Source organism: Cariama cristata, unplaced genomic scaffold (genome assembly GCF_000690535.1).
Source record: "Cariama cristata isolate BGI_N322 unplaced genomic scaffold, ASM69053v1 scaffold8741, whole genome shotgun sequence".
NCBI lineage: Eukaryota > Metazoa > Chordata > Aves > Cariamiformes > Cariamidae > Cariama > Cariama cristata.
In genome coordinates this window covers 28,065-52,484 of record NW_009600971.1, presented here as the reverse complement: position 1 = coordinate 52,484, position 24,420 = coordinate 28,065, and the positions used below count along the sequence as shown (strand labels likewise).

General features: G+C 40.2%; 1 protein-coding gene across 1 annotated transcript in view; it reads left to right on the top strand.

Annotated features, from left to right (window-relative positions):
* The window catches only part of KIAA1598 (KIAA1598 ortholog), a 57,472-nt gene that overhangs the window by 28,175 nt on the left and 4,877 nt on the right, over positions 1-24,420 (top strand). Inside the window, exons 8-15 of the mRNA XM_009710248.1 lie at positions 4,889-5,035; positions 6,356-6,509; positions 8,819-8,924; positions 10,655-10,737; positions 14,663-14,772; positions 15,341-15,394; positions 18,305-18,425; positions 19,533-19,710. Coding sequence (XP_009708550.1) covers positions 4,889-5,035; positions 6,356-6,509; positions 8,819-8,924; positions 10,655-10,737; positions 14,663-14,772; positions 15,341-15,394; positions 18,305-18,425; positions 19,533-19,710 — 953 coding nt within the window. The remainder of the gene's footprint in view (positions 1-4,888; positions 5,036-6,355; positions 6,510-8,818; positions 8,925-10,654; positions 10,738-14,662; positions 14,773-15,340; positions 15,395-18,304; positions 18,426-19,532; positions 19,711-24,420) is intronic.

Genomic DNA, 24,420 nt, shown 5'->3' with positions numbered 1-24,420 from the left:
TATTAGTCTAAAATTGATGCAGGTCTTAACAAAAACTATTAACCATAAAATACTATGAATCATCTAGAGAGAGAGGAGTTACTGTTGGCTGCCTGTTACTATGCATATGTCCTTTCTGATGGTCACGTTGCTCGGTTTTCTGTGGCAGTTTGAAAATCCAGCTAGGGTTGGTCTTTGGCTCCTCTGAAGGAGGAAGTCTGTGAAAGTCACAGCACATTGCCAGAAATGCATCACTCTGGTTTTCTGTACTTTGTGTTGTTTTTTTCATTTTTTTTAGGACAGTCATGTCCTGTGCCCTCTATGCCCTTGATATTAACCATTTGGGTAATCTTCTCTTTCTGTCTGACATCATGTGATGGTTACTTTCCAGAGAAGCAGTTCCCAGGTGGGGAAGAATATAAGCACCAGATAGAAAATTTTCAAGATCAGAGTAATGCCACATGCACTTAAAATTAAGTGTATGCTGAAGTAAGTTTTCTGGATTGTGTCGTAGCTGCTTTTTTACCTATTTATTTGTTGTAGCTTTTTTCCCTGGAGTAGCACTTCATACACCTGTGAGCCCACTAAACCACAAGGGATGTGTAACTCATACGAGGCTGATATCATTGCTTGATGTACAGCATTGAGCCTGAGTGTAGAGACAGCTTTTCTAGTTCAATGTCCAAACTGTGGGTGTGTTTCTTAATGTATTTTAATAAGATACATCTGTTTCTCAAGTTCTCTCTCAAAAAAAACCCCAAACCACTAGCCATTGTTTCCTGTTGTAATATTTATATGCAGCAAAGCTCACAAGCCCAGGCGTCCTTGATAATATGGTACAGTTAAACAGTTACAAAGTTAGAGTATATATATTTATTTTTTTCCTGGTTAGCCGTTGAACTAAAATCCACACCTGGAGTTATAGTTTAAACTGAGTAGCTCCTGAATTTAGAGCCACTTAGTGCCCTGCCAAGCCATGATCAGACAAGATCACTCTGTACCCCTCATCACATAAAATCTTTCAAACAAGCCTGTTCTTATGGGAAGATACAAGTACCTTGACCCTACCTCTCTTGGGACTTATCTCAGGTCTGAACACAAGACTGTAAGGCTTCAGATTACACATAATGCAAAAGGCATTAGCTCCTGTAAACTATGACAAGTGTAAATGAGTGGGTTACCACTGCGTGAGGATGACTTACTGATTCCTCACTAGGATGTGGAGAGGATGGAGGAGTGCTGCCAAGGATTGAAATCAGGGCCAGCTGCTCAGTTGACCAATCTTCTTCTCTTCTGTTCGAGACTTCTGAAGTTTGACTCTGCCTTGCTACGTATCTTTTGTTATTCTATTCATAGTGGATAGCGTGTGCCACTGATTTTTATTTCACTTTGTGCAGCCAATGATTACCTTATTATAACAATGCTGATGTATTGAGACATTCTTCTCCCTTCAACTGTAGCTAAGACAAAAACATTATTCCACATAGTGAGTACCCAAACGATGTATAGATGGAACTATAGCCACATATGGATATTAAAGCATTTCCTTTGGCCTCATTTCGCTCCTGTGAGAAGAGTTAGTTGGAAAGCATCCAGTTATACCCTGAACGTTATTTGAATGAGGGTCGGAGTTCCCAGGGACTTGACACTAACGGAGTTGCTTTCTAACTTTTTTAATGAGGAAGAATTCCTTTTTCAGCTCTGGTGTAAACAAAAAACAGCTGCAGCGAATGCTCTGTAATGGTTAGAGCACGGGTCTGAGAATGAGGTGTGGCCCCATTAAGGTCAAGGGAAAAATGTCTATTATTTTCAGGATTTCACCCCCTTCTCTTTCCCCTTCCCCAATTCTTGTGCGAACTCCACTGATGGAAAGTGGCCAAGTCCCAGATTTCCTGCACTTCGGAGCTTCTGTTTGTAAACTCAGGGGGGAAAGATACGTAGCTGGTTTGCACAACGCTTGGAGATTTTTAAATTTAAAATCATAGATGTAAACAAACTATTGCCCTTTGTGTTCTGCCTTTAGTGGATTCCTTCAGCATCAACTTACATTTCTAGCATTGATTGGGATACTCTGCAGATAATTGTCTAGCAGGTGGCAGAGTCGGAACTAATCCATCAATTGGTTAAATTCCACCTAGTCCAAATAATCCTGTTAGTAGCTGTTTTGCCCTTTCAGCAGTCACTTTAATTAATATTCAGGGTTGTGCAGGCAGCCAGATTTCTGCCCTGCTGAAGCAGGAATTGATTTTTTTTTAAATTTTGAATTAGAATTAATTTCTAAGGGACTTTTTTGTCCTGTGTCAAACACACACAGAGCGACCTCTCAAAAACTTGCAATCAGTTCATCACCAGCTTGCTTTCTGCTTTCTCTGTCACAACCATCTCGTCTAGTTTGGTTCCTTCCATTTAGAATCTGCTGGTACTTCAAGGACATGTGTGTAAGTAACTTCTGAAATGGATGGGACTCCCCATGAGAAATTGATTCCTACGTGTCTGATTGCAGGCATGAAGTTGTAAGCAACAAATTTCTTTTTGATGAAGGCACTTTCACATATATTGAAAGCAAGAACATATTTGCCATATGATGAAAGCAATTTATAAACTAATTGAAAATGAAAGACTTCATATGAAAACTTCCGAATTAAAAGGTTCTCACCCAGGTCTTCAAAAGGATTTTTTTTCATTTTGTTGCAGAAGAGCATGAAACAAAGTGAATATGAATTTTCTACATTTGGTGAAGTATCTGCTCAAGTTGAAGAAATCAAGTTGCTCTACTTGATTTCTTCTTGTTTTGACAGCTTTCTGCTCCCTCAGGCTGGAACAACTCTTTTCTGTTGGTTTTAGTGGCAGAAACTCAGGGAATAAAAATCTGAAATTATCATCTCAAACTTTTTTTCGGATTCAAAAAAAATGAAACCCAAGTTTTCACTTTGCTTTGGAACTTCACAGTAGGTAAACTGTAGTGTTTGCTAAAGGTGGCTTCTAGAGAGATGTTGTTTCTATCAGGGTTAAATAACTTTTGACTGACTTAAAAGGAAAACAGGAGGCTTTGAGACAGTATTGAGTTCTTGAGAAGTGTTTTAGAGGCCTTTCTAAAGTATGAAGTTTCAAATATGCTATTTCTTTTAAGAAGATAAAATGTTAAACAAATAGATGAGTTGCCACAAAAAGGCAAACCTTTATGGGCTGGGGTGGGTAGCTTTGATTCTGAACTTCTTTGATTTGTTTTTGCCACAGCCCTACTAGTGTAAGGTAAACGCAAGCATAATTGATTTGGCTGGCAGAATTTTGGGACAGGGAGCTGATGTCCAGTGCACAGTTGCAGCGTGCCACAGTGGCCTGTGTATTGTCATAAATTTGTTTTTGTTTTATAACAAAGTATGGTACTAGAGCCTGTATTCGTTTCCTCTTCATTGAATACTTCTAGTCCTACCCCCATGGCACAGCTTTGCCCAATGAAGTGTTCATTGTAGGTTTTATTAGTATTAAGGCTGCATCAATTGACTCTTCTTGGCACGCAGGGTCAAGTAGGCTGCGTTGTGAGTTGAAAGTTCAATGCGGTCAGCAAACTTCTCAGTCTGTATGTTCAGTTAGAGAGAGAGTTGCTTGCTAAGAAGACACAATGCACTGGGTGGAATGCTTGCCACAAATCCGCATCAGCTGATATTTCTTTAAAATCCAATTGTATTAAAAAAATAAATAAATTACACAGCATTGCAGTAGCACCAGATGGGAAGAAACTATATGTTGTGTCTGTAATTTTGGTTTGTGAATAAATAGTATGGGAACCTGAAAAGATCTCATGGAACTTTTGTATTTCTAATACTTTATTCTTAAAATATCTTCTGGCTTTTGCTGTGCTATACAACAGTGTTTTTACAGTCGGAGGGAGTGTCTGCATTCTCAGGCTGTTCTCTGTTCTCCTGCCGTAAGTGGCATGCTTTGCTGACCTGTGCACACTCATCTGAAACCTCAGCACGACCCAATTCCTATTTCTGCTGTAAGAATAGGCATGGCTGAGTTTGTCAAGAGTGGAAGGCCCTGTTGCCAAGGGGGCAACGCTCTACCTGAAAGAGATGTCAAGATGCAGAATAAATTCACTAGGAATTTTTTTTTGACAGGAAGCAATCTTTTTTTTTTTTTTCCTAGTTCCTAAACAGTCTGGAAGGAGAATATCTCTCGTATGGAAACTGCATGTGCTGACAGCCCTTGCACGTCTTAAGTGAAGCCTAGAGAAACGTGTGATATTTTTCTCAGTGTCAAGTCTCTAGACTATTTAATCCCCTCCCCAGCGTATCCATTCCCCACATCAAAAATGTAACTGGGGAAGAGGAGAGAACACAAGGATCAGAACTAAAAGGCTGAAATTGCGCTGAAATGCCTTTTCCCAGGGCAAGTGCTGATTACACAAACATGGACTAAAATTCATTTCCCGAAGCCTCTCCATCATTCACATATCCAGGTAACCCTCAAATAAGTGGGCTTTATGCCAAGACTTGCAGATGTGTTTGAGGAGATAGCCTGTGAATTCATAGACATTTTTTTCCTCCACCTAGAGTTCTTTTAACCTCTCCAGTGCTCTCAGGATAGGGATCAGATTGTTCCCATTTCCAGGAAATAAAATTCAAAGATGCGTTTAAATTCTGAATGCTGCCAACATGTGGGTAATTGAGGTGTAGCAGTAGGTGGTTCTCAGCAAACACCTGGTTCCTTTCAGTGTGAGCTTAGCTCTTGTAAATTTTACTCTCAAACTTCCTTTCTTCTTCCTTCTCATCTTCTTCCTCACTGTCCCTGCCATGTTAACACGAAGTTAATTTCTTCATTTTCTTTCTAATTGACATCTTTCCCAGGATAGCATTAGACTTCACTTAACTATCGTTTTTGTTGGGGGTGGGTTTTGTTTTGGCAGATGTTTATTGAACAAAACAAGATGAAAAGGCAAAGTCAGTTGCTTCTGCAAAATTCTGCTCCTGATCAACAGCTTTTGAAGGCTTTGGATGACAATGCTAAGCTAACCCACACATTAGAAGAAGAGAGGCTTCAACACCAACAAAAGGTAAAACAGGATTACTTTTCATCTTATGCAGAAGTCTTTGAAAGCCTCTTGATTTTAAGGAGTGTCATGTATTTGTTATGTTCAGAATTATTTGCAATCTTGTGCCTTGTAAGAGTTCACAATGTAAAAACTAAACTTCAGAGAAGGTTGTGATTCCCTTCTTCTGGGTCACTGGTAAGACACGAGTACAAAACCTGAAGGTTTTTCAGCCTGAAGGCTATGGTTTAGGTAAGTATTTTATTCTGGATGCCAGTAAAGTACAATTACAAGCATTAAGTCAAGTTCCTCTAAGTGAAGAAGAGATGACAGGAGTATATTTTGGACATTGAGTAACATAAAGGGTATTTTGGGGGGATAAGCTAAGAAGACCAGGAGGTGAGGAGTAGGCAGTTCACATTAATAGTCTGGTCACTTGCTAAAAAAATGCATGGGGAAGAGCCAGACATACTGGTGCAGGGAAACCTTAGGTGAATGCTGCAAAGTGGTGTGATAGGATCTAAAGTGTTAGGATCTAAACAAACATATTCTTTGAAACTGGATTGGATCAGTGTCTAACTGGGAGAAATCATCATTGCTTCACTTGAAAGTCAGAAAACAAGTTTTCCCTTAGCTATGAGGCCTGTTCTTAAACCTCTGGTAAAAGAGTAATGCTAGAAATAGGCAGACAGTTCCTGTGCTTTCATCAATGCAGCAATACTGAGACTGTATGTAATCTCACATGCTTCTGAAAGAGTATTCTCGAAGAATAATTGGCAGTTCATAGAAAACCTCTGCATCTTTGGCTCCTTGAAGTCTAGAGCAAAATGCATATATTTAGGGATTTGGGAAGTGATTGCTCTTCTGCACCTGAATGCTGCCTCTAAACCTGATATTCCGTAATTCACCCACTGGCATCTGCAAGAGTTGAGACAAGGGAGTTTAAATAACCAACCTGTCAGTGGAAGCAGTCAGTAAGAGAACAAAAATGTCAATGTTCTTGTGCTTTCAAATGAAGAAACGTTCTGAAATTAAACTCTAATTATGTGATAAAAACCTCTATAAAAAGAAAAAGGGAACATCTTATAGCTTAAGTACTTTGGAGCTAAAGATGTATTCTAAAGAAGAGGTAAGACAAGTTAGGCTCATAATAGAAAATTCTGGCATCTCTCAGAAAAATCTGTCTAGCTCTCATTCAAAAATTGTACTCTTTCTGGGTCTTGTAGTTCACTCCTGTGCTATAATCATGCTTTCAGGAATAACTGTGCCTAATGGGTTATTTGTTGAAAGGAAGGACAGAAAATATCTTTTCTTATAATGAATGCTATTGTTTGCTAACTGCAGATCAAGGAATTGGAAGAGCAGCTAGAGAATCAAGCACTCCATAAGGAGATTAGTCGTCTTAAACAGCAACTAGAACTTTTGGAAGAAGATAAAAAGGAACTAGAGCTTAAGTGTCAGAACTCAGAAGAAAAAGCTAGAGACCTAAAGCATTCAGGTAAAATCACGTAATAACTCATTTTAGAGGTATAGTTGCGGGGGTGTGAGTTGTGCACCTCTAATAGAATTATACGTTATGTTTGAGACCCCAGAAACAACAGCTTTTATGTAGCCAAGATCCAGATCTGTGCTTCACAAGACAAAATACAGCAACTGCCTTCAACCGCAGAACAGCCATGTCCAGAATGTGTGTGAGAGAATAACCTTGTAAAACTTCTGTAAGGTACAAAAATACTGTTGTGAGATTGCCCTGAGTCTTGCAGATGGATATGTATATGTAAATGGGTTTCTGTGTGCAAGTCACAGTCCTTCATATTAAGTCAAAATGTATCGTCTTGCCTTGTTTTAAAAATAAATTCCTCTTACCTAATTTAAAAAAGAAATAAAATGGGATAACTAGGGTAACTCTGCTCTTGGAGTTTTTTGGGTGGGTTTGTTTGGGTGGGGTTTTTTTGTTTGTTTTGTTTCAAAGATGCACAGTGATTTATCAGACTGTGGAGTCTACGTTATATGAATTGTACAAAAACATCCCATAATTATCAAGCTACCCAACCATTTAATATTCTTGCAATAGAAGACACCAGTGAAAATAAAGATGTGATTTAGCCCTTCATATTGACATGTGAGAAAACAATTTCTGCTGATGTGAGAGGGTCTGGGGGGATGTTTGGTGTGGTGGGTTTTTTTGGTGTTGTTTTGGGTTTTTTTTGTTTTGTTTTTGTTTTAACCAGCTATTTCAAAGATAAATACTGCCTTCAGAGCCCTACAAAGGGAGTTAGCCAAACAAATCTGATGGGCTTTTTATGGCTTGTATCCATGAGAATTATACATCAAAATCTCTTACTTGTAGTCAAATATTTTGTTCCATGTCAAGTGACTGAAAGGAAGGAAAGTCTTGCTAGCTACTGTGTGTGTCTGTCTCTAAGATTTAAACTAACGCCCAAAGAATACGGGCAGAAAACATTCGCAGAATATTTAGGAGGGAACAACTGTCGCAGTGCAGATGTTCATATGGTTATTGCTAACAGGATGGTGCCTGGCTGGTCTGCAGCATCCTGTCTATTGAATAAGGAAATTTCTGACCTAATGCTCTTTATTTAAAATTGCTTTGAAAGAAGGTCCCTGGTGTGTGTGGCCTCACTATAGGGAATGTGGGGCTATGGCTGGTTAACTATTTGTCTGTGCCTTTGCTTTCAGTCCTTGTTCAGCTCAAGGCCTCAGCAGGTGCAAATTTTATGTATGATACCTGGTCAGAGAAGCATCTGAGCCCTCATCAGAGGCCAAAGTCCCTATCCTTAGTTAAGACTCCACATATAGCCATGCTTTTCTGAAACATATCCTTAAGAGCAGGATTATCTTTAAGCTTGTTAGCAGTCTTCCTTGGAAGGACTGCTTTGTGTTAGAATTTTACATTACCCAGCCTTAAAAATATGCCTAGGCAGCATATGAGTTCTTCTCAGCTGCCTTGGAAAAGATCTAACCTTCACAGCAGTTTCTTTCCTTCCAGACTTTGTTTGTCCTTCAGAAGTAATTTATCAGCATAAAGATTGTACCTGGAATTTAAAGTCACTCAATTGATTCCTTTTTTCCCTTTTTATATTTAAAAGTAAATGTTAAAGATTGTAATTTTAATTTGAATCTGTCATTATGAGAACAAAGAACCATATCGACTTTGGAAATCATATTCTGTACTTCTGCCGTAATTCCTACTATATTCAGAACAATTGCTAGGAATTTTGCTAACTAAAAGAAATTTAAGACTTTTTTCCTTCTGTTTCTGCCCTTCCCCAGCTAATGGCATTTGACAACATTTCACGTGCAGAAAAGTAATTTCCACATTTTTAGATCTGACGTGAAAACAGGAGAGAAAGAATCCATTCTACCCACTGCCCAGTTTTGACCATTTTTATGGGGAAAACTCACATCATTAGCAAGACAGGGATAAGTCTGGAAGCTGAAATTGTTCATTTCTTTCATCTCTTGTTAGTCCATATCACAGGAATGTGATAAACTTTTCTCTGCTTTATCATTTTATATGAAGAATCCTGTATGAGGGAGAGTGTCATTTTAGTTTCCAAAGTAACTCAGGTTGGAGGTAACTGGTTTAATGAGAATCCTGTGTGTCTGGGACATGGTTCTTGGTAGAAAATGTCAAAAATAGGACTTCCTAGCAGTTGTGTGTTTAGTCATGTTGTTTGTTTTTCAGTTAATTAGTAGCTTTTTTGCTTAAACCATCAGAATTGGTTTTTAGAGCAGATATGAGAAACCAAGAACTCACTCTAGTTTTTTTTTATTCCTCCTGTGCAGTTGATGAACTTCAAAAACGAATACAGCAGTCTGAAAATCCTGCACCTCCTCCTCCACCACCACCCCCTCCTCCTCTTCCGCCTCCCCCTCCTCCTAACCCTATACGGTAAGTGCTTAAATCAAGCGTCACAGCATTAATGCTTTACTGAAGCTGAATACATTACATGAGCTTGCATCCAAGCAGGAAGAGTGTCTTTAGAGAAAAAAAGGCTTTCTCCATCTGTCTTGGGCCCTTTACCAGCAAGACATGCTCTGTGCCCCACCTGCCAACAGACTAACACCCTGACCAATTTTGAACAGTGTCTGCCTTGCCAAGCCTAATAAATTGTCTAGACTGTGACTTAAGAGGAGGAGGGATACCTGTCTCCTCTAAATTTAGGAGATTATTTTTTTTCTGTTCACCTGATAGCTGTAATTATAGACTTGTGAAATGCTTGTCTGAATCTAGTGCTAAGAAAACCCTTTTGAACCAAAGGATATGTTGGATTACTGGGTGTCCCTTCCTGTCGGATACTGGTGATGAAAATGCAGAGTCCATTGAGTTCCCACAATTGCTTTTATAAGTTAAAAAGAAAAAAAACCCCACAAAACAAACAGAAAATCACCACCTCATCATCAAGCAGTTTTGGGCAAAATTATCAAAATTAAGCCTGATTTTTGCAAAGGACTGCAAAAGAGGCTGACCAACATATGATGTATCAGGCATTAAACCCAAATTAATTAACTAAGCCCTAAAGTGTACTTAATTAATTTTAGGAACTCAGGTAATCTTCATGTCTACTTCGTTTTAAAAATAAAGGGAGTTCGATGGCACTTTCTAACCTTCTGTAATAGAAATTACATAGAGGAGTGTTGTTAACTGCTGTGTTAAATATGTGAGCACAGATGGTTAGTAGGGAGAATTCATCCCTTTGTGCCTCTAGCTTTGTTTTTAGAAATCTAAACTAAACATGTTCTGAACAATTGTATTTGGTCTTTTGCTCCTTTTAAATCCGTTAACTCTTTTGGCTTGCTTCCTTCTTTCTCAGTAATGTGTAGCATAAATTAACTGTGTGTGGGTGTTGTGGTTTTTTGTTTTGTTTATTTTGTGCCCTTTACTACTTGGAATAGGTAACACTATTAATTTTAAGCCCTGTAGTAGCTAAATCAGAGTATTTCCTTCATACCCTGTAACGTTTATGTGCGTAGAGGTTGTTTCAGAGCCTAGGCACTGGATGCTGCTTTTTTCTGGGACAGTTTTGAGCCTTTATGTCAGGGAGCTCGCTCTGCTCCATAAGGAGCACAATGTTCAGTAGGGAATGATAGGCCCCACTGACACATCAGATGTGCATAGAAGCTTGTACTTGGGCTTTAAGATGAATAATTTCCTTGCCTGGCTTTTTACATTTTGACTACAGTGAAGGGTTAATTATTTGACACTGTAAGAAGATTACAAACTTGGAGTTGGTGAGGAGATACTGATCACCATATTTAAGTGTCCTTTGGAGAATAATACTTCAGTATCTACAGCTCTTCTTTCCTTTTATTATGTCGGAGCAGCTTCAATTTGTCATTTGTCACAATGAGACACTGTCTTTTAATATTCAAATGTGGAGTGTTTTGATTTGTGCCTAATGTCTGTTAAAAAGAAATAAATTTCTCTGGTGCATTTTGATGGGAGGCATTGTGGGGGGTAATTCAGTACATACATCTGCATTCAAGAACTGTTAAATGAGTCTTTTGTAAGTAGCTGTATAATCAGGTATAAGCAAGCTGTTTGTGTGTCATGTTCAAGTTCATTCTAACAGTGCGTAATACAGGACAGAATGACAATGTGCAGTTTCATTTTCCCCAAAGGTCTCTCATGTCAATGATTCGCAAGAGATCTCACTCCAACACTAATGTGAGCAAGAAGGAGAAACCTCCTCAGCAGGAGTCAGGTATGGCTCATCCTTTCTCAAGTCATGCAGATTAGTCACAAGGTACTGCAGAGAAATCTAGGGAAAACGAACTGTAGGTTCACATAGTGATGCAAATGGTTATAATTGGCAACATTAATTATGGCTATCCATGTCCCAGCATATTCATCTACCTTTCAGTCCAGAAATGTGATTGCGGCCCAGGTATATGTGCTCTAAGATAGGAAGTGATATCTTTGGTACTGTAGCTTTGGTACTCCAGTGAGGGGTGGCTAAGGACTTGGGGCTTGTCTAGTTTGGAGAAGAGGAGGCTGAGGGGCAACCTCATTGCTCTTTACAGCTTCCTGAGGAGAGCAAGTGTGGAGGGAGGTGCTGATCTCTTCTCCCTGGGATCCAGTGACAGGACACATGGGAATGTTCAAAGGCATGTCAGGGAAGGTTCAGAATGGACATTAGGAAGCATTGTTTTTACTGAGAGGGTGATCAAACACTGGAACAGGCTTCCCAGAGAGGTGATTGATGCCCCAAGCCTGTCAGTGTTTGAGAGGCGTTTGGACAGCGCCCTTAAAAACATGCTTTAACTTTTGGTGAGCCCTGAAGTGTTCAGGCAGTTGAACTAGATGATCGTTGTAGGTCCCTTCCAACTGAAATAGTCTATTCTACTCTACTGCAAGCTTCCTTGCAATCCCAAGCAAGTTTGTGTATCCCTTGTAGCCATCTGTGCCTCCACAACTGAGCTAGTGATCAGCATCCAATTTACTTTTTCCAAATGGATTTTAGTATGAACAATCTTTGAGGCTGCAGATCAAAAACCTTAAGGGAAGACCTAGCACTTGCTGTAACTGAAGAAAAATTCTGATCTTCCTACTTCTGGCTCTAATGCTCATCAGATATGTCACCGAGCTGATTTCATTCACTGTTGTGGCAGAAAGAAAAAATCTTTCTTTTTTTTTCCTTGGGGAGAGGGTGGTCATGTTTCTTATAGGCTCACAGAAGGACCTGACAAGATAAGCACTTAGTGGGGTATGGTGGTGTGCTGGGTGACATGGATGGGGAGAACAGGATGGTTCCATTTAGACCCCGTGCTGTTACACTGATGCCGTGCAGCTTCTTCAGTTGCACCCTGACGGTTTGGTACTGCCCATAGTAGTTGCACTATAGCGGTGTTGAGAGGCTCAACCTGTGCCTCTAAGCTGGAGACACTACAGCATGTCGCTGCAGCTACAGTATGTCCAGGGCTTTGAACTTCCGCAGGTTATCTGGAAGAGGCAGGAGAACAAACCCATCATGCATTAAGCAGAGTAGCTTATATACAGCATAATACAGGGAAGTTTCCAACTTCCAATGGCTTCTTGTTTGTGATTTCTTTTGTCCAGAGCCTCTCTGCAGAGGTAGTTTGTTAAAAGCTTCAGTTTTCATCCCTCAATTCATGTCTTGCAAAATTACCACTCAGTGTTGACTGTAATGCTAATCCTTTAATAATACTGAAAACCTAAAACAAAACAGAACCTTGCACTAAGGTGGCTCTGCATGCAAAGTAACAGCTGAAATGACATTTTATTGTTGTTAATGGAAGCTGGAAACTTAGTAGGTTGAGAACAGGAGTTAAGTACAGATTTACAAATGATCACGAGTGCCTGAAGAGTCAGAGCTAGTTAGACAAGCATTGCCAGTTAAATAACCAAGGTTTTTCTCACTGTTTCTCTCTTCCTTCTGAAACAGCAGGAGTTTGTTTGTAGTGAATTGCTTAACTCATTTGCTGCTACTTAAACAAAGAAAGGGGCTGCAGAAGGGAACCTGGCTGAAATTATAGGTATAGGATATAACTGTTAAAGAAAAAATTGCTGTTAGCAGACTGTAATGGTATGTAAGCATGGCTGGATTGTTGGATGGGACCAACAGGCAGAAAGCGGGGGAAAGGAAGTATTACCCCTTCTGTTTTTCAGGTAGGGAACTGAGGAATGGGTGACTTGGGCAGGTCCCTGGGTGAATCTTTGGGAACTGGTTACCAGTTTGAGAGAAATCAGGTTGTTGGGCTGGGTAAAATAGAGAAGTGACCTTGTACCAAGATCTCTGATGAAGAGTCAGTCTTTTTCAGTAAAACTTCAATTATGTTGCCTTCATTTGTCGGGTTTCCTTACCTTGAAGTGTCCTAGATGTTTTGATTACACCTTTTCCTTGAGACAGTTACAAACAGTGATTGCAGGAAATACTATGAAATTCACTAGAAGTTCTCTACACCCCATTCTTTCATTATTTATTAGCAAACTTTAACAGTTCTGACCTTTCTTCAGTCACATATAAACTGCTTTTTCTCTTGATAGTTGAGCTGTTCTTAAAATAAAAATAAAGGGGGGAAAGTTCTTTCTTGATTTAGCTATTATATCCAACTTGAGGCTTGTTTTGACCCTTGTTAAGAACTTAGAATGAGTGGTTTCTATCCCATACCACCAATTAAGCTTTTATATTTGAAACAGCCTGTTTGTGAAATTAAAGCCTGACGTTAAATCTGCTTAGAATACAGAAACTGCATTTTTATGAATCATCAATAGTACCCTGACAAGTGAGAGAGCGAAAGTCTATTTAAATTCCTGTTATATAAGGTACAACGTTGCAGCGTTGAATAGCGTCAGCCGTATTTCTCCATGTATTTGCTTTAAGTACTCTTTTTTTTTTCTTCCTTTTTGCTATGGCACGTTAAGTGTCTTTTGTTACATTATCCAGAACACTGATAAGTTAACAGGTATTGTTTAGGTTCATCACATAGCTTCCCGTTTCATCTGAATATTTTGCAGTCCTGATACTGAATCTCTTGAAAAAGCAAGTGTTCCCTTTCATGGTATTTAAGTTTTGCCCTTTAACTTAATGCAGTGTTCTTTAAGTGTGTGGTTTTAGTTCAGTCTGAGTGTTGGTGTATCGTTCCAGCAAGGTTCTCAAACCCATGTGAATTATGAGGCACGTTTGGTAGTCTGGTGATGGGTTGCGTATAGGCCTCGCCATGGGGCCTTATCAGCTTGCCCTGTGTCAGTGAAGCTGTGGAAATTTCTGCTGAGCCACAGTGAAGAGATACAGTGGAAGTGGGGCCATATTCTTCAGTCCTTGGTGCTTCAGCCGATAGCACTGAGCTTTTGCAATTCCCAGTTATAGGAGCTGTGCATTTTTCAGGATCTGGGCCCTGCTTCTGTCCAAACTTCTGCAGGCACTGCAGTTTGGCATTTGCAAAGTCCATGGCTGGATTCTCGATGTGTGTAGATTGGCATTTTTTCCTTGAAGAGCTTGTGACAGTTTAGCTGATAGCAAAGATCACTAAGGGCTCTGTATCCAGAAACTAGAATTCCTGATAACTAGAGATGAGGTTGCTGGTTTCTGCTACCATATAGATGTATCAAGTGTAAGGTAAAGTGCCTTTTTGAGTTGGGGAAGATTAAGATAGTGGTCCTGTGAGAAAGACCCTGTGAACAGCCGACTTGTGAGATAGCAAAGATCACTAAGGGCTCTGTATCCAGAAACTAGAATTCCTGATAACTAGAGATGAGGTTGCTGGTTTCTGCTACCATATAGATGTATCAAGTGTAAGGTAAAGTGCCTTTTTGAGTTGCGGAAGATTAAGACCCTGTGAACAGCCCACTTGTGAGGAGAAAAATAAACCTATATATTTATGCTTGTCTTTTACATTTTTAATAAAATTGAGAAAAAAGCATGGATTTGGATAGTACATGAGCAATATGCATCACACATACAGGCAGAAGACCTATTGCATGGAGTATAACTGAGTATGTTGTATATGTAAATGCTGTGTCATCGTTAAAACTAATTTATGATTATGGTAACTGGCTGTATATGGCAAGCAAGCTGTTTAGGAGGCTGTTTAACATGGTTTTTTCTTTGTACTATTTCTCTGTACTTCATATCTGGAAAGTGATATGCTCTTTGATTTTTGGAACAGGTGAAGAAGTTACGGATCTGAAGAGACAAGCTGTTGAAGAAATGATGGACAGAATTAAAAAGGGAGTTCATCTGAGACCAGTCAACCAGTCAAGCAGGCCTAAAACAAAGGTTTGGAATAAATAACAGCAATATTAGCCAAGTACACTAATTTACAGTGAAAATAAATCAGGCTTTGCTTGATTTTGAATAAAATTAATTACAGCAGCATATATCTGAAGAATAGAAAGTGAAGCCAACAGTAAGTAAATAGAAGCCTGATTTCTTTTACACAGAAAGGAACTGAAAGAACATCTTGTAAACAAACAGCTACTGAGAAACAAAAAGAACAGAGAGAATAACTGAATTGAGTAAAGGGTGTGATCAAGAAGTAGACTGTATTTAGCAGTACCTGAATGTGGCTCCTATAAAATATTGTTTACCATCTTCACAAAAGCATAATCTTTCTTTTTGTATAGGCTGTGATTCACAGTGTTAAGAGCTAAGACTCTTCCCTTTGTCTGCATAAGAAAATAGATTGAATGTTAGCCATGTGCCTATGAGAAAAGAGAGCAGAGGAACATAATACAACTGCACGCCTGTGCAGTAGACCCTCGTGCGATGTCTGTCTTCAACTACAAAGTCTGTCATGGTCTACTTCACCTGTTTTTTAACATGCGTGTATTTTGTTTGTTTACAGCCAGAAACACCAAAGCCCTCTGAAAGTGCAATGAAAGAATTAAAAGGGATTCTGGTAAGAAAACTTGTAGTTTATATTTCCATTTTTTCTTCTCATTGAGCTGACAGGGCCTTCTGTGCAAAAAAGCTGAGTATTTGAAACTTCTGCATTAGTATTTTAGTTTGAAGCTGTAGAGCAGTTTTGGATTGAATCTCCCCTGATTCCACTTTTTACTTCAATCTGACTGAAAGATTGGATTTGGTCTTTCTAACAGAATTTATTTTGGAGAAAACTAGCCTGTTATCTCTGCTCCGGATTTGTATGTTCCTGCCACTAGAGGGGATGTTATGGTCTGCACCTGCGATAGATCCTTTGGAAACTGTGCTCACAGTGGGGATGCTTAGGGAGGAGAAGCAGCTGAATATATCTAGTCCAAAATAAAGCCCCTGGGCTACACATATAGTCGATGTAGGGTTCTCCTCATCAACTGCTCTGAACTCCTGCTCTCTCCTGAGGCACCAAATTTCTTGTTAGCGTAGACCTAGCCTAAATAGAGCAAGAGCTCTCTAGTCTGTCTGCATTTATGTGAAGAAAAAAATGATTCTGAATAGCTGTCCGCATACGCATTTATCACTAAATAGAAACATTAAGCGTGTATTTGGTCCTGCTCAGAGCAATGTGCTAAGTTTGCCCCTCTTCTGTCCTCTACTTAATCATTGCATTGCTTATTTAACTGGTTTCTTCTTTTGCACAAGTGCTAAAATTGTATCAACCTGTCAGGAGAAGCTGTAATTCTTGCTCCCTGACTTCTGTGACCCTGAAGCTTTTAAAGTTGAAGTGCAACTTTGGCACAACAGGTGAAATTTTGCCTTTGTAAGGTGAAATACGGTGAAATTATGCCCATATTGAAGCAAAATGCTTCACATCCACTCTATCCAGTCTACGGAAGGTAAGACTAATCATTCTAATCATCCATGATAGCACCTAAACAGCCCTTATAAAAATAACTTCAGTATTGTGTTGGGTGATGCAAGGCAGTACAGCAAAGAGCATAGCAACAGCCTATGCTGTGACTTAAAATCATGAGTGTGGCACCAATGACGTGTTAAACTTACTCTTCTCCAGACACATGAAAGCAGGAGAAGAAGGGAAGAAATGATCTAGAGAGCCACCAGACCTTAATGCTGAGCTCTAATTAGAGGGAGACATAATTAAATGTGGAGGTAAATAGAAAAGGAATAAATTGCAGCACAGAGATTGTGTTTTAAATGGAACTCCATAATTATAGGAATAGTTTGGTACGGTGTGCTGTTTGGACCAGTGAGGGTTGGACTTGAAAGTCCTTTCGTTTTGTAATAGCTCTTTTATTTTTTTGACACTGTATCACTGACATCAGGGGAGACTTGATTATGTACTTCAGAGGGAGCAGAGAGAAACCAACAGTTACTGTACTTCTGTATCTAGCTTGTTGCTTTTGAACCCTTCAGGATATTTGCAGTATAAGACAAACTGTATAAAATCCAATTCCAGTCTATTCTTGAGACCAGTCATTATGCACAGTCAGACAACAAATATGGGGGTGGGATGTGATGGAGTAAACATTTGTTGTTACTATGCTAATTATGCATTTCATGTAGACCTCCATATAATTGTTACAAACAAAACACATTTATGTTCTGCAAATTGCAGAGTTTGAGTGACTCTGTTGCTCGAGTTGCTTTCGTACATGTATGTTTGTACAGATCTGGAGCATAATACTAATTAATAATGTACCTGCTCAGCTAAATTTCAAATAGCTGCCAAAGAAAATATTTTAATTTTTGGATGAGGGTGAAGAATTAGTTACTTTGCTGGCATTCTGAAAGTAGCACAGCTTTTGCAACTTGCGATGCCATTTCCTTTTGTCATTTGCTATTTCTGTTTGGAATTTATGTGCTTGTTAACAAAAAATGTTAAGAATATGTTATTTATGCTCTGGAAAAATGCTATACAAGTCTGACATGTTTTGGAAGGCTGAATAAACAGGATTCCTGGGCATTCCTAAAGATGGCAAGACTCAGAAGGAGAATATAATAGCATATGGGTCCCAAATATTGAGTTGCATTATATACATTTTGGGGAAATTTTATGGTCAAGTGAGTGCTGATCCAGTAACTGACTCTTGTCAGTTGGGAAGTGCATGCGGTATGCACTATGTACATGTTAAAATTCCTGTGGGCAAGTTTGGGAGGTTTCAGGCTTTGATTAAAGCCTATTTTCCCCCCACCTTAAGAAGAGCACTGCTGGACTTGCAGTTTCGCTTATATAAAATAGTAACCTTAGCATAAGGCAGTAATAGCATGCATTTCTATTCTGTACGTATAAAAAACTGTTTCAACTTGAGATCTAACTCTGTGAGTAAGAGAAATGATGAAGTATGCAGACATAAGGTCAGGTCTGTGGCCCATCAGCTAGGTTATAGGATATAATAACATGCTGCAGTTGCCGCTAGTACATACTGACTTCTGCAGATATGTGTATATACCAGGATGCAGCAACACAGGACCCTGCTAAAACATAAAACATGCCGGAGCAGTAAAATATGGATCTTTGGCTTTTTGCTAATAGAAATTAATTATGAGCATGATAACACTCTAGCAGTTTTTTAAGATCCTTTAAATGTTAAGATGGAGGAAGTTGGCAGTTCCCTGGAAACATCAGGATTTGTTCATTAGCTATCCAGATCATCTTTCTTAAGCGTGGTATCAACCCTCTAATGTGTAGGTAAGTATGGTTAACCGCTGCATCAGGAAATCCAGGTAGGGGGAGGAGTGGTGAGCCAACCCCCAGATGCTCACTGTTGTACTAATGGGAGAGCTTCGCGCACTGGTCTAGGACTGCAGTTGCTTTTCTACAGTTTAAAAAGTTCTCACGTTGTGCATATGGGATGTTTGGTGAGGCATAATATGTCCTCAGAGAGCTTCTCATGCCTATTTCTTGCGGTAGGAAACATTGAATAAATCCACTAGTTCCCGAAGCTTGAAGTCCCTTGAAACAGACAGCAGTGAAACAGAGCTGGAACGAGTTCTGCGACGCCGGAAAGTGACCACTGATCAGGACAGTGGCAGTAAGTGGCTGGACTCCTTTCTAGTCCTCTTCCTCTCCCTGCATTAAGTGGCTCTTGAAGCTTTACTTTCTCTTCCAGACCATTGCCATTTCAGCCGTTATGGAGAACCCTGCTTACTTCTACAGTGACTCACTTCCCCATTGTACCTGTCGCTTTTCACCCCCTTTTTCTCCAAGCAATGCCTTTGTCAGGATTTTCTGCACACACAGCCATATAGACACAGGTTCCTCTGTCCTGCCTGGAGCTAAGACATTGTTATTGGAGTTAATAGTCTGAGCCTACTGTGAAAATACTCTTGAAAGTAATGATAACCAGAGAAATGAGGGTTTAGGACTATTGTTTTGAATTAACCTTTCTGCAGAGCAAGGGTCTGCAGTTTTTAAGTTATGCTTTACTATCATCTTCTGTAAGAAACTGTTGATGTTCTGCCTGGTTAGAAACACAGTCTGTGCAAGTTTAAGTCCATGCCACCGTTGATGCAGGTGTGACTGGTTTTAATGTCACTGTATGGTTTGAGGTTGGACTTTCACAGAATCACAGAATCGATTTGGTTGGAAGAGACCTCGGGGATCATCAAGTCCAACCTTTGCCCTAACACCACCACCATGTCAACCGGACCATGGCACTAAGTGCCACGTCCAGTCTTTTCTTAAACACCTCCAGGAATGGTGACTCCACCACCTCCCTGGGCAGCCCATTCCAACTTTGTGGCTAGACTGTTTGCTGACTGCTCATTAGTATGAGAACAGGCTTTTTTTTGTCATTGGGCTGGATCTTGCTCCAGCTGCACTTCAGGCTGGGAGAGCACTGGCAAGTTGTGACTTTGCAGTGCTGCGTAGGCAGCAGGACTTACTGTCCCAGAAGGCAGGGGGTTGAGTGCAGGACTGTGTCAGTATAGCCAGCCCTGCTTGTGGTAGAAGAAAGGGTTAATATTGGCAGGGAGAGTAGAAGCTGCAAATACAGTATTTTGATACTCTCCATGCACTGGATGCTGTTCGTTAAAATTCCATTTTGATTTCTGCACTTAGCTTGAATTCTGCTGTGCCTATGTGTTTCTAGACCAATCAATCTGGATAACAGAAGCATTAAACTTTCTTTGGGTTTTAGGTCCCACTGGAATCTTGGCCGCCACAGAATCAAAATCTCTGCCTGTGCTAGGTTCGGGAGCCAGTGCCGCACAAACAGCATTGAACAAGAAAGACCTGGAGACAGAATTCAGTTCCAAAGTACCTGACTCGGGTCCTGTCTCTAACCAGGGTGTCACAGGCTCCAAGCCTACATTGCAGTAAGTAGAGTATGGATTTCTAGATATATTTTAGTACCAGATCTGTTTAGGGGGTGCATTTTGAAAGTGATTTAATATCAATTTTGGTTAACAGGATAAATGTACAGTCTGCAGCTGTTTACCACTGACTTCTCAGATAATTTGCAGTCTCACGTGGAGGTAGAAATTGAATTCTCTGCAATAAATTTCTTTTTCTGTGTAAAATCTGTGAACATCCTTCAAAAAAAATTTCCCCTCTCTGCCAAAAAAGAGAACTCAAGAGTTGTTGAGGAATAGCAAGGTTGAGGTTTTTCCCCATATCCTGAAGAGGGATGATAGTTATATAGTTAACTCTTGATTTAAAAAAAGGTAGTTGTAGCACAGTACTTTAAAAAATAGAATCATGTAAGTCATACTGGTCTGTATGCACATGTGCAAGGCAGTTTCTGTTGGACCAAAACAAGTCCTGACTATTACTCTGACATCTTTCTTGGTAAAAATTCTGAATTACCTTGAAATCTCAAGATTAATATTCTTCAAAAAAAAAAAACAAACCAACAAACACGTAGTGCTGCATTTGCACAGATGGGCAGAAGAATCTCTCATCACAACAGATTGAAGACCCAGGTGCCAGTTAAGCATCAAAGAGTTAAACCTGCTTCAGAAATACTTATTTCAGACAGATCCCATGGAGGATTGGCTTGTTTTACAACAATACCGAGCTCCTTTTGAAATTAGGCTGTGCACTTGCTTCAGTTCCCTTGCCAGGTTGTTTGTCAGTTTGTCACTTCAAGAAAAGGAAATAGATGAGAGAAATCAGGTCGGCAGAATATTGTAATCATGGCTAATTAAACCTCTGATTTCCTGCTCTGTCAGTTAAAAAAATACCACCAGTACCAATTCTAGCAAGTCTCCATTGCTTGGTTCAAAGGAGTAAATCCCGACAAATGAGCTGGAAATTCAGTTTGCATCTGTTTTTATGAACTGATATTTACTTCACTCTCCTGCAGGTACTTTTATAATTTATTTTTGAATGGATAAAGAGCCCAATTTCCTTTTGTGGTCTACAGTTTCATTTAATTTGCACCGAGTTTTAAAAGCAGAATGCCTTTTCCAATCATATGTATTTTCCCCTTTTATTTCATTTAAGTATCCTTAGAAGACAGACGATCTTCATTTTAATTTAATCAGAAAGATGAAGATTTTTTTCAACAGTTAATTTGACATGAATAATGCCATTGCATTTTCTTGAACTGCTACCCTGACAGAAAGGTGAGGTTGTTCCTGAAAAATACTGTGTGTGTGTAGTTTGTGGATTTCTACAATTTTGAACAGATAACCTTAATCAGAAAATAGAGCAACTCCTACCACCTTTTGTCTACCTTTATTCCACCAAACTAAGTGGAAATTCCTTTTACAAGAAAGAAAATGAAATAATTGCAGGCCCCAAGGTCTCACAGAATGCGTGATGAATTGACAGTGAAAAGGATCTTGTGTTGACAGTCACAGTTGTTATGTGTTATAAAAGCATATGTGAAGCTCAATTTATTTCTCAGCTTGCCTATTCAGTGACATCCTAAAAGACACGTTTCACTTTAATTTATCTGTTTAAAACATTAAAACAAATGTGGTGGGCCAGATTCCTTAGTGCTGCGGGGCTTCTTTGCACCTAGTCACTGGTGTAAACCTGCTTATTTGGAAAGGCTCCTTGTTGAGGATGGTTTTCTGGCGAGAGAGGAGGTGCTGGGGCTCTCATACTCTTCTGCTGCTGGGCTGGCAGGAAGGAGCCGAAATAACCTAGACGCTTCACACCATGTTGAAGTGCAATTACTTTTCTTTTTTCTCTTGGGTACTGTTTGCAGCAAAGGTTAGTAGAAGCAGCCTCCAGACTCCAAGGTGTGTAAGTGCCGTTTTGAAACAGGGCTCATTTGAAGCAGACGTCAGAAGGAAGTTCATTTGTCTGACATGTCTGACAACTTGTCTCTGTAATTAGGCAGTTTTCTGGGCTTCCCTGGGTACATCTGTACTAGCAGTTTAGTTTGGATCAGCAGAGCACTTCTGAAGCAAATCTCCCTATTGTCCCTATTTGCTATGCTTTGATTTCTATCCTGGAGTGGTCTTAGTGCATAAACTGGATCCCTGGCTTCAGTGGATGAGTGAAACTAAACCAGAAGACTGGATCCAACCTTTAACAGCTGGCCCGGGGGCCATGTGAGAACTCGTTTAGTGAATAACCCCCCCGAAACATGCGGTGTGAGGACATCGGATTGAAGCACAGGCTGCTCCTGTTGCACCACACTATTTCCTAAAGTAAACCCTGTTAACTAAACAAGCAGTACGCTGCTTTGACCAGTTACCTTAAGTGACAAAGGCATACAAAAGATTTATTGTGGCTCTTCTTCTCCTTATTCATACCTGAGGTAAAAGGATGCAGCTGTCTCATCATTTGCAATTCCTTGAAATCTGACACAGGTGTGACCTGCTTCAGATGTTTGCAGCAGCCCAGCAAACCATTTAGAGCACAGGAGAGGATTGCGTGTCTCATAATTACCAGGTGTTTCTTGTAGTGCTGTGTTTATTCTTTTTTCTTCACCTAGATTTTAATGTATGGCTTCCTATAGAAAAACCATAGGAATAGTTGTGCATGAGATACTTCTCTTTGCTGCAGCATACATTTACTGAGGCTTGTAATCTGAAGGAGGACGTAATACTTACAGACATTTAAATGCAACAGTCCTATTCATCTTTCTTTATTCATGTTGAGTAACAGTTAAGCACACCCCTTCTCACAGAGAAAGAAGGTCACACCATTGAAAAAGACCCAGTCTTGGAAATATGTCTGTTAACAATACGTAGACAGAAGTGATAGAATCATAGAATCATTTGGGCTGGAAGGGACCGTTAGAGGTCATCTAGTCCAACCCCCCTGCGGTGAGCAGGGACATCTCCAACTAGATAAGGTTGCTCAGAGCCCCATCCAGCCTGACCTTGAATGCCTCCAGGGATGGGGCTTCCACCACCTCTCTGGCAACCTGTTCCAGTGCTTCACCACCCTCGTTGTAAAAAATTTTTTCCGTATGTCAAGTCTAAATCTACCCTCTTTTAGTTTAAAACCATTACCCCTTGTTCTGTCACAGCAGACCCTGCTAAAAAGTCTGTCCCCATCTCTCATATAGGCCCCCTTCAGGTATTGGAAGGCCGCAATGAGGTCGCCTCGAAGCCTCCTCTTCTCCAGGCTGAACAACCCCAACTCTCTCAGCCTGTCTTCATAGGAGAGGTGCTCCAGCCCTCGGATCATTTTCGTTGCCCTCCTCTGGACCTTCTCCAACAGGTCCATGTCTTTCCTGTGCTGTCAGCTCATTGAGTAACATCCTGGATCCTTCCCGCCCCCAAGTCAGTGACAATCTAACCAAAATAGGCATGGGGGAAGGAATTGCAGCAGTCTTTGGTTGAAGTGGGACTCCACAGGTAATAGGGTTACTGCTGTGGTTGGCTGTGACCAAAGCAGTGGCCTCCAGCTGAATCCGCTGGGCCACTCATCTGAGTTGCCAAAGGAAGGATTATGGAAAAGGGCTGTAACACTGACAAATACAGATTGATTCTGAAATTTTCCTGTAATCAAAGTAAGTGATGAGAGCTCAGAGAAATTAATTCAGAAGAAAAAATTTGGGTTTCGAACCACTAGGTGAGGTGTTATTTCAGTGCAGGAGGTTGTTAGAAGAAGGGTCTGAAGCCATTAAGCGGATGATTTGGAATGTGTGAAATTTCGCTGAGGTGGTGCTGAGGGGGAAGACATCGGTAATGTGTGTCCTATAGAGAAATTGAGGCCTTACCTCAGTATTCAGGTAACTTCCTCTGCAAATCTCTTCCCAGATGTTTAACCCAGCATGAGTGTAAATCTGTGACAATTGCTTAGAAGAGAATAGGTGACAATTTAGTTCCCTTGGGAGCAAAGAGAGTTCCCGTGACTCCCTGCGGTGTGTAGACACAGAAGGGAAAGGTGTGTCTGGCTCTGCCCCTGGGTTTTTTGGTTTGTTTTTGTTTTTCCAGCACTTTGTAAACATTTTGTTTCTGGGCAGCAGTTTTCCGCTAACAGAGTGAACCACAGAGAGGGTTAGTCTTAATCTGATGATTTTATACAATTAAAGGATTTGTCCTCCTTCTCCTGGCTGTAATCTTAGTACCCCTGAATCATCTACCAGCTCTGCGGGAAGCAGCTCAGCCTCAGCTAGACAGAACTGCAAAGGTTTTGCAGTGCAGCTTGAACATGGGCAATTTAGTTTGAACAACAAATGAAGAAAACAATGGGATGATCTGGAAGTTTGAAGTCTCCTCCATTTTAACTGTTCTAAAAGCTACTGTCCCACATTTTTCTTAGAGTGTACTTTTTGTGTGCCTTCTCAGTGCAGGTAGAAGCTCTCCAAGATTCTTCATTTCAATGGATTTGCCAATCTTTCTGAGCATTTTCAAAAGAGCACCTAAAAATGGGAACAATTTCCGTACTAAGGATTGTCTGCAGTTCCGTTCTGCTGACTACTGTGTTGACTACCTTTCTGCTCGGCTAGATGAAGCAGGGGCCTTCCTGAAATGGAGAATTTCTTTCACTTTCTTCACAAATCTCTGGTGTTATAGATAGTACTGGTGCTATCAGAGGAGGGAGCCAACAGACTAATTCGCTAGTGGCACTGTTTGTATTCCCTCTAATTTCCTTTTGACGAATACTGTAGTGTG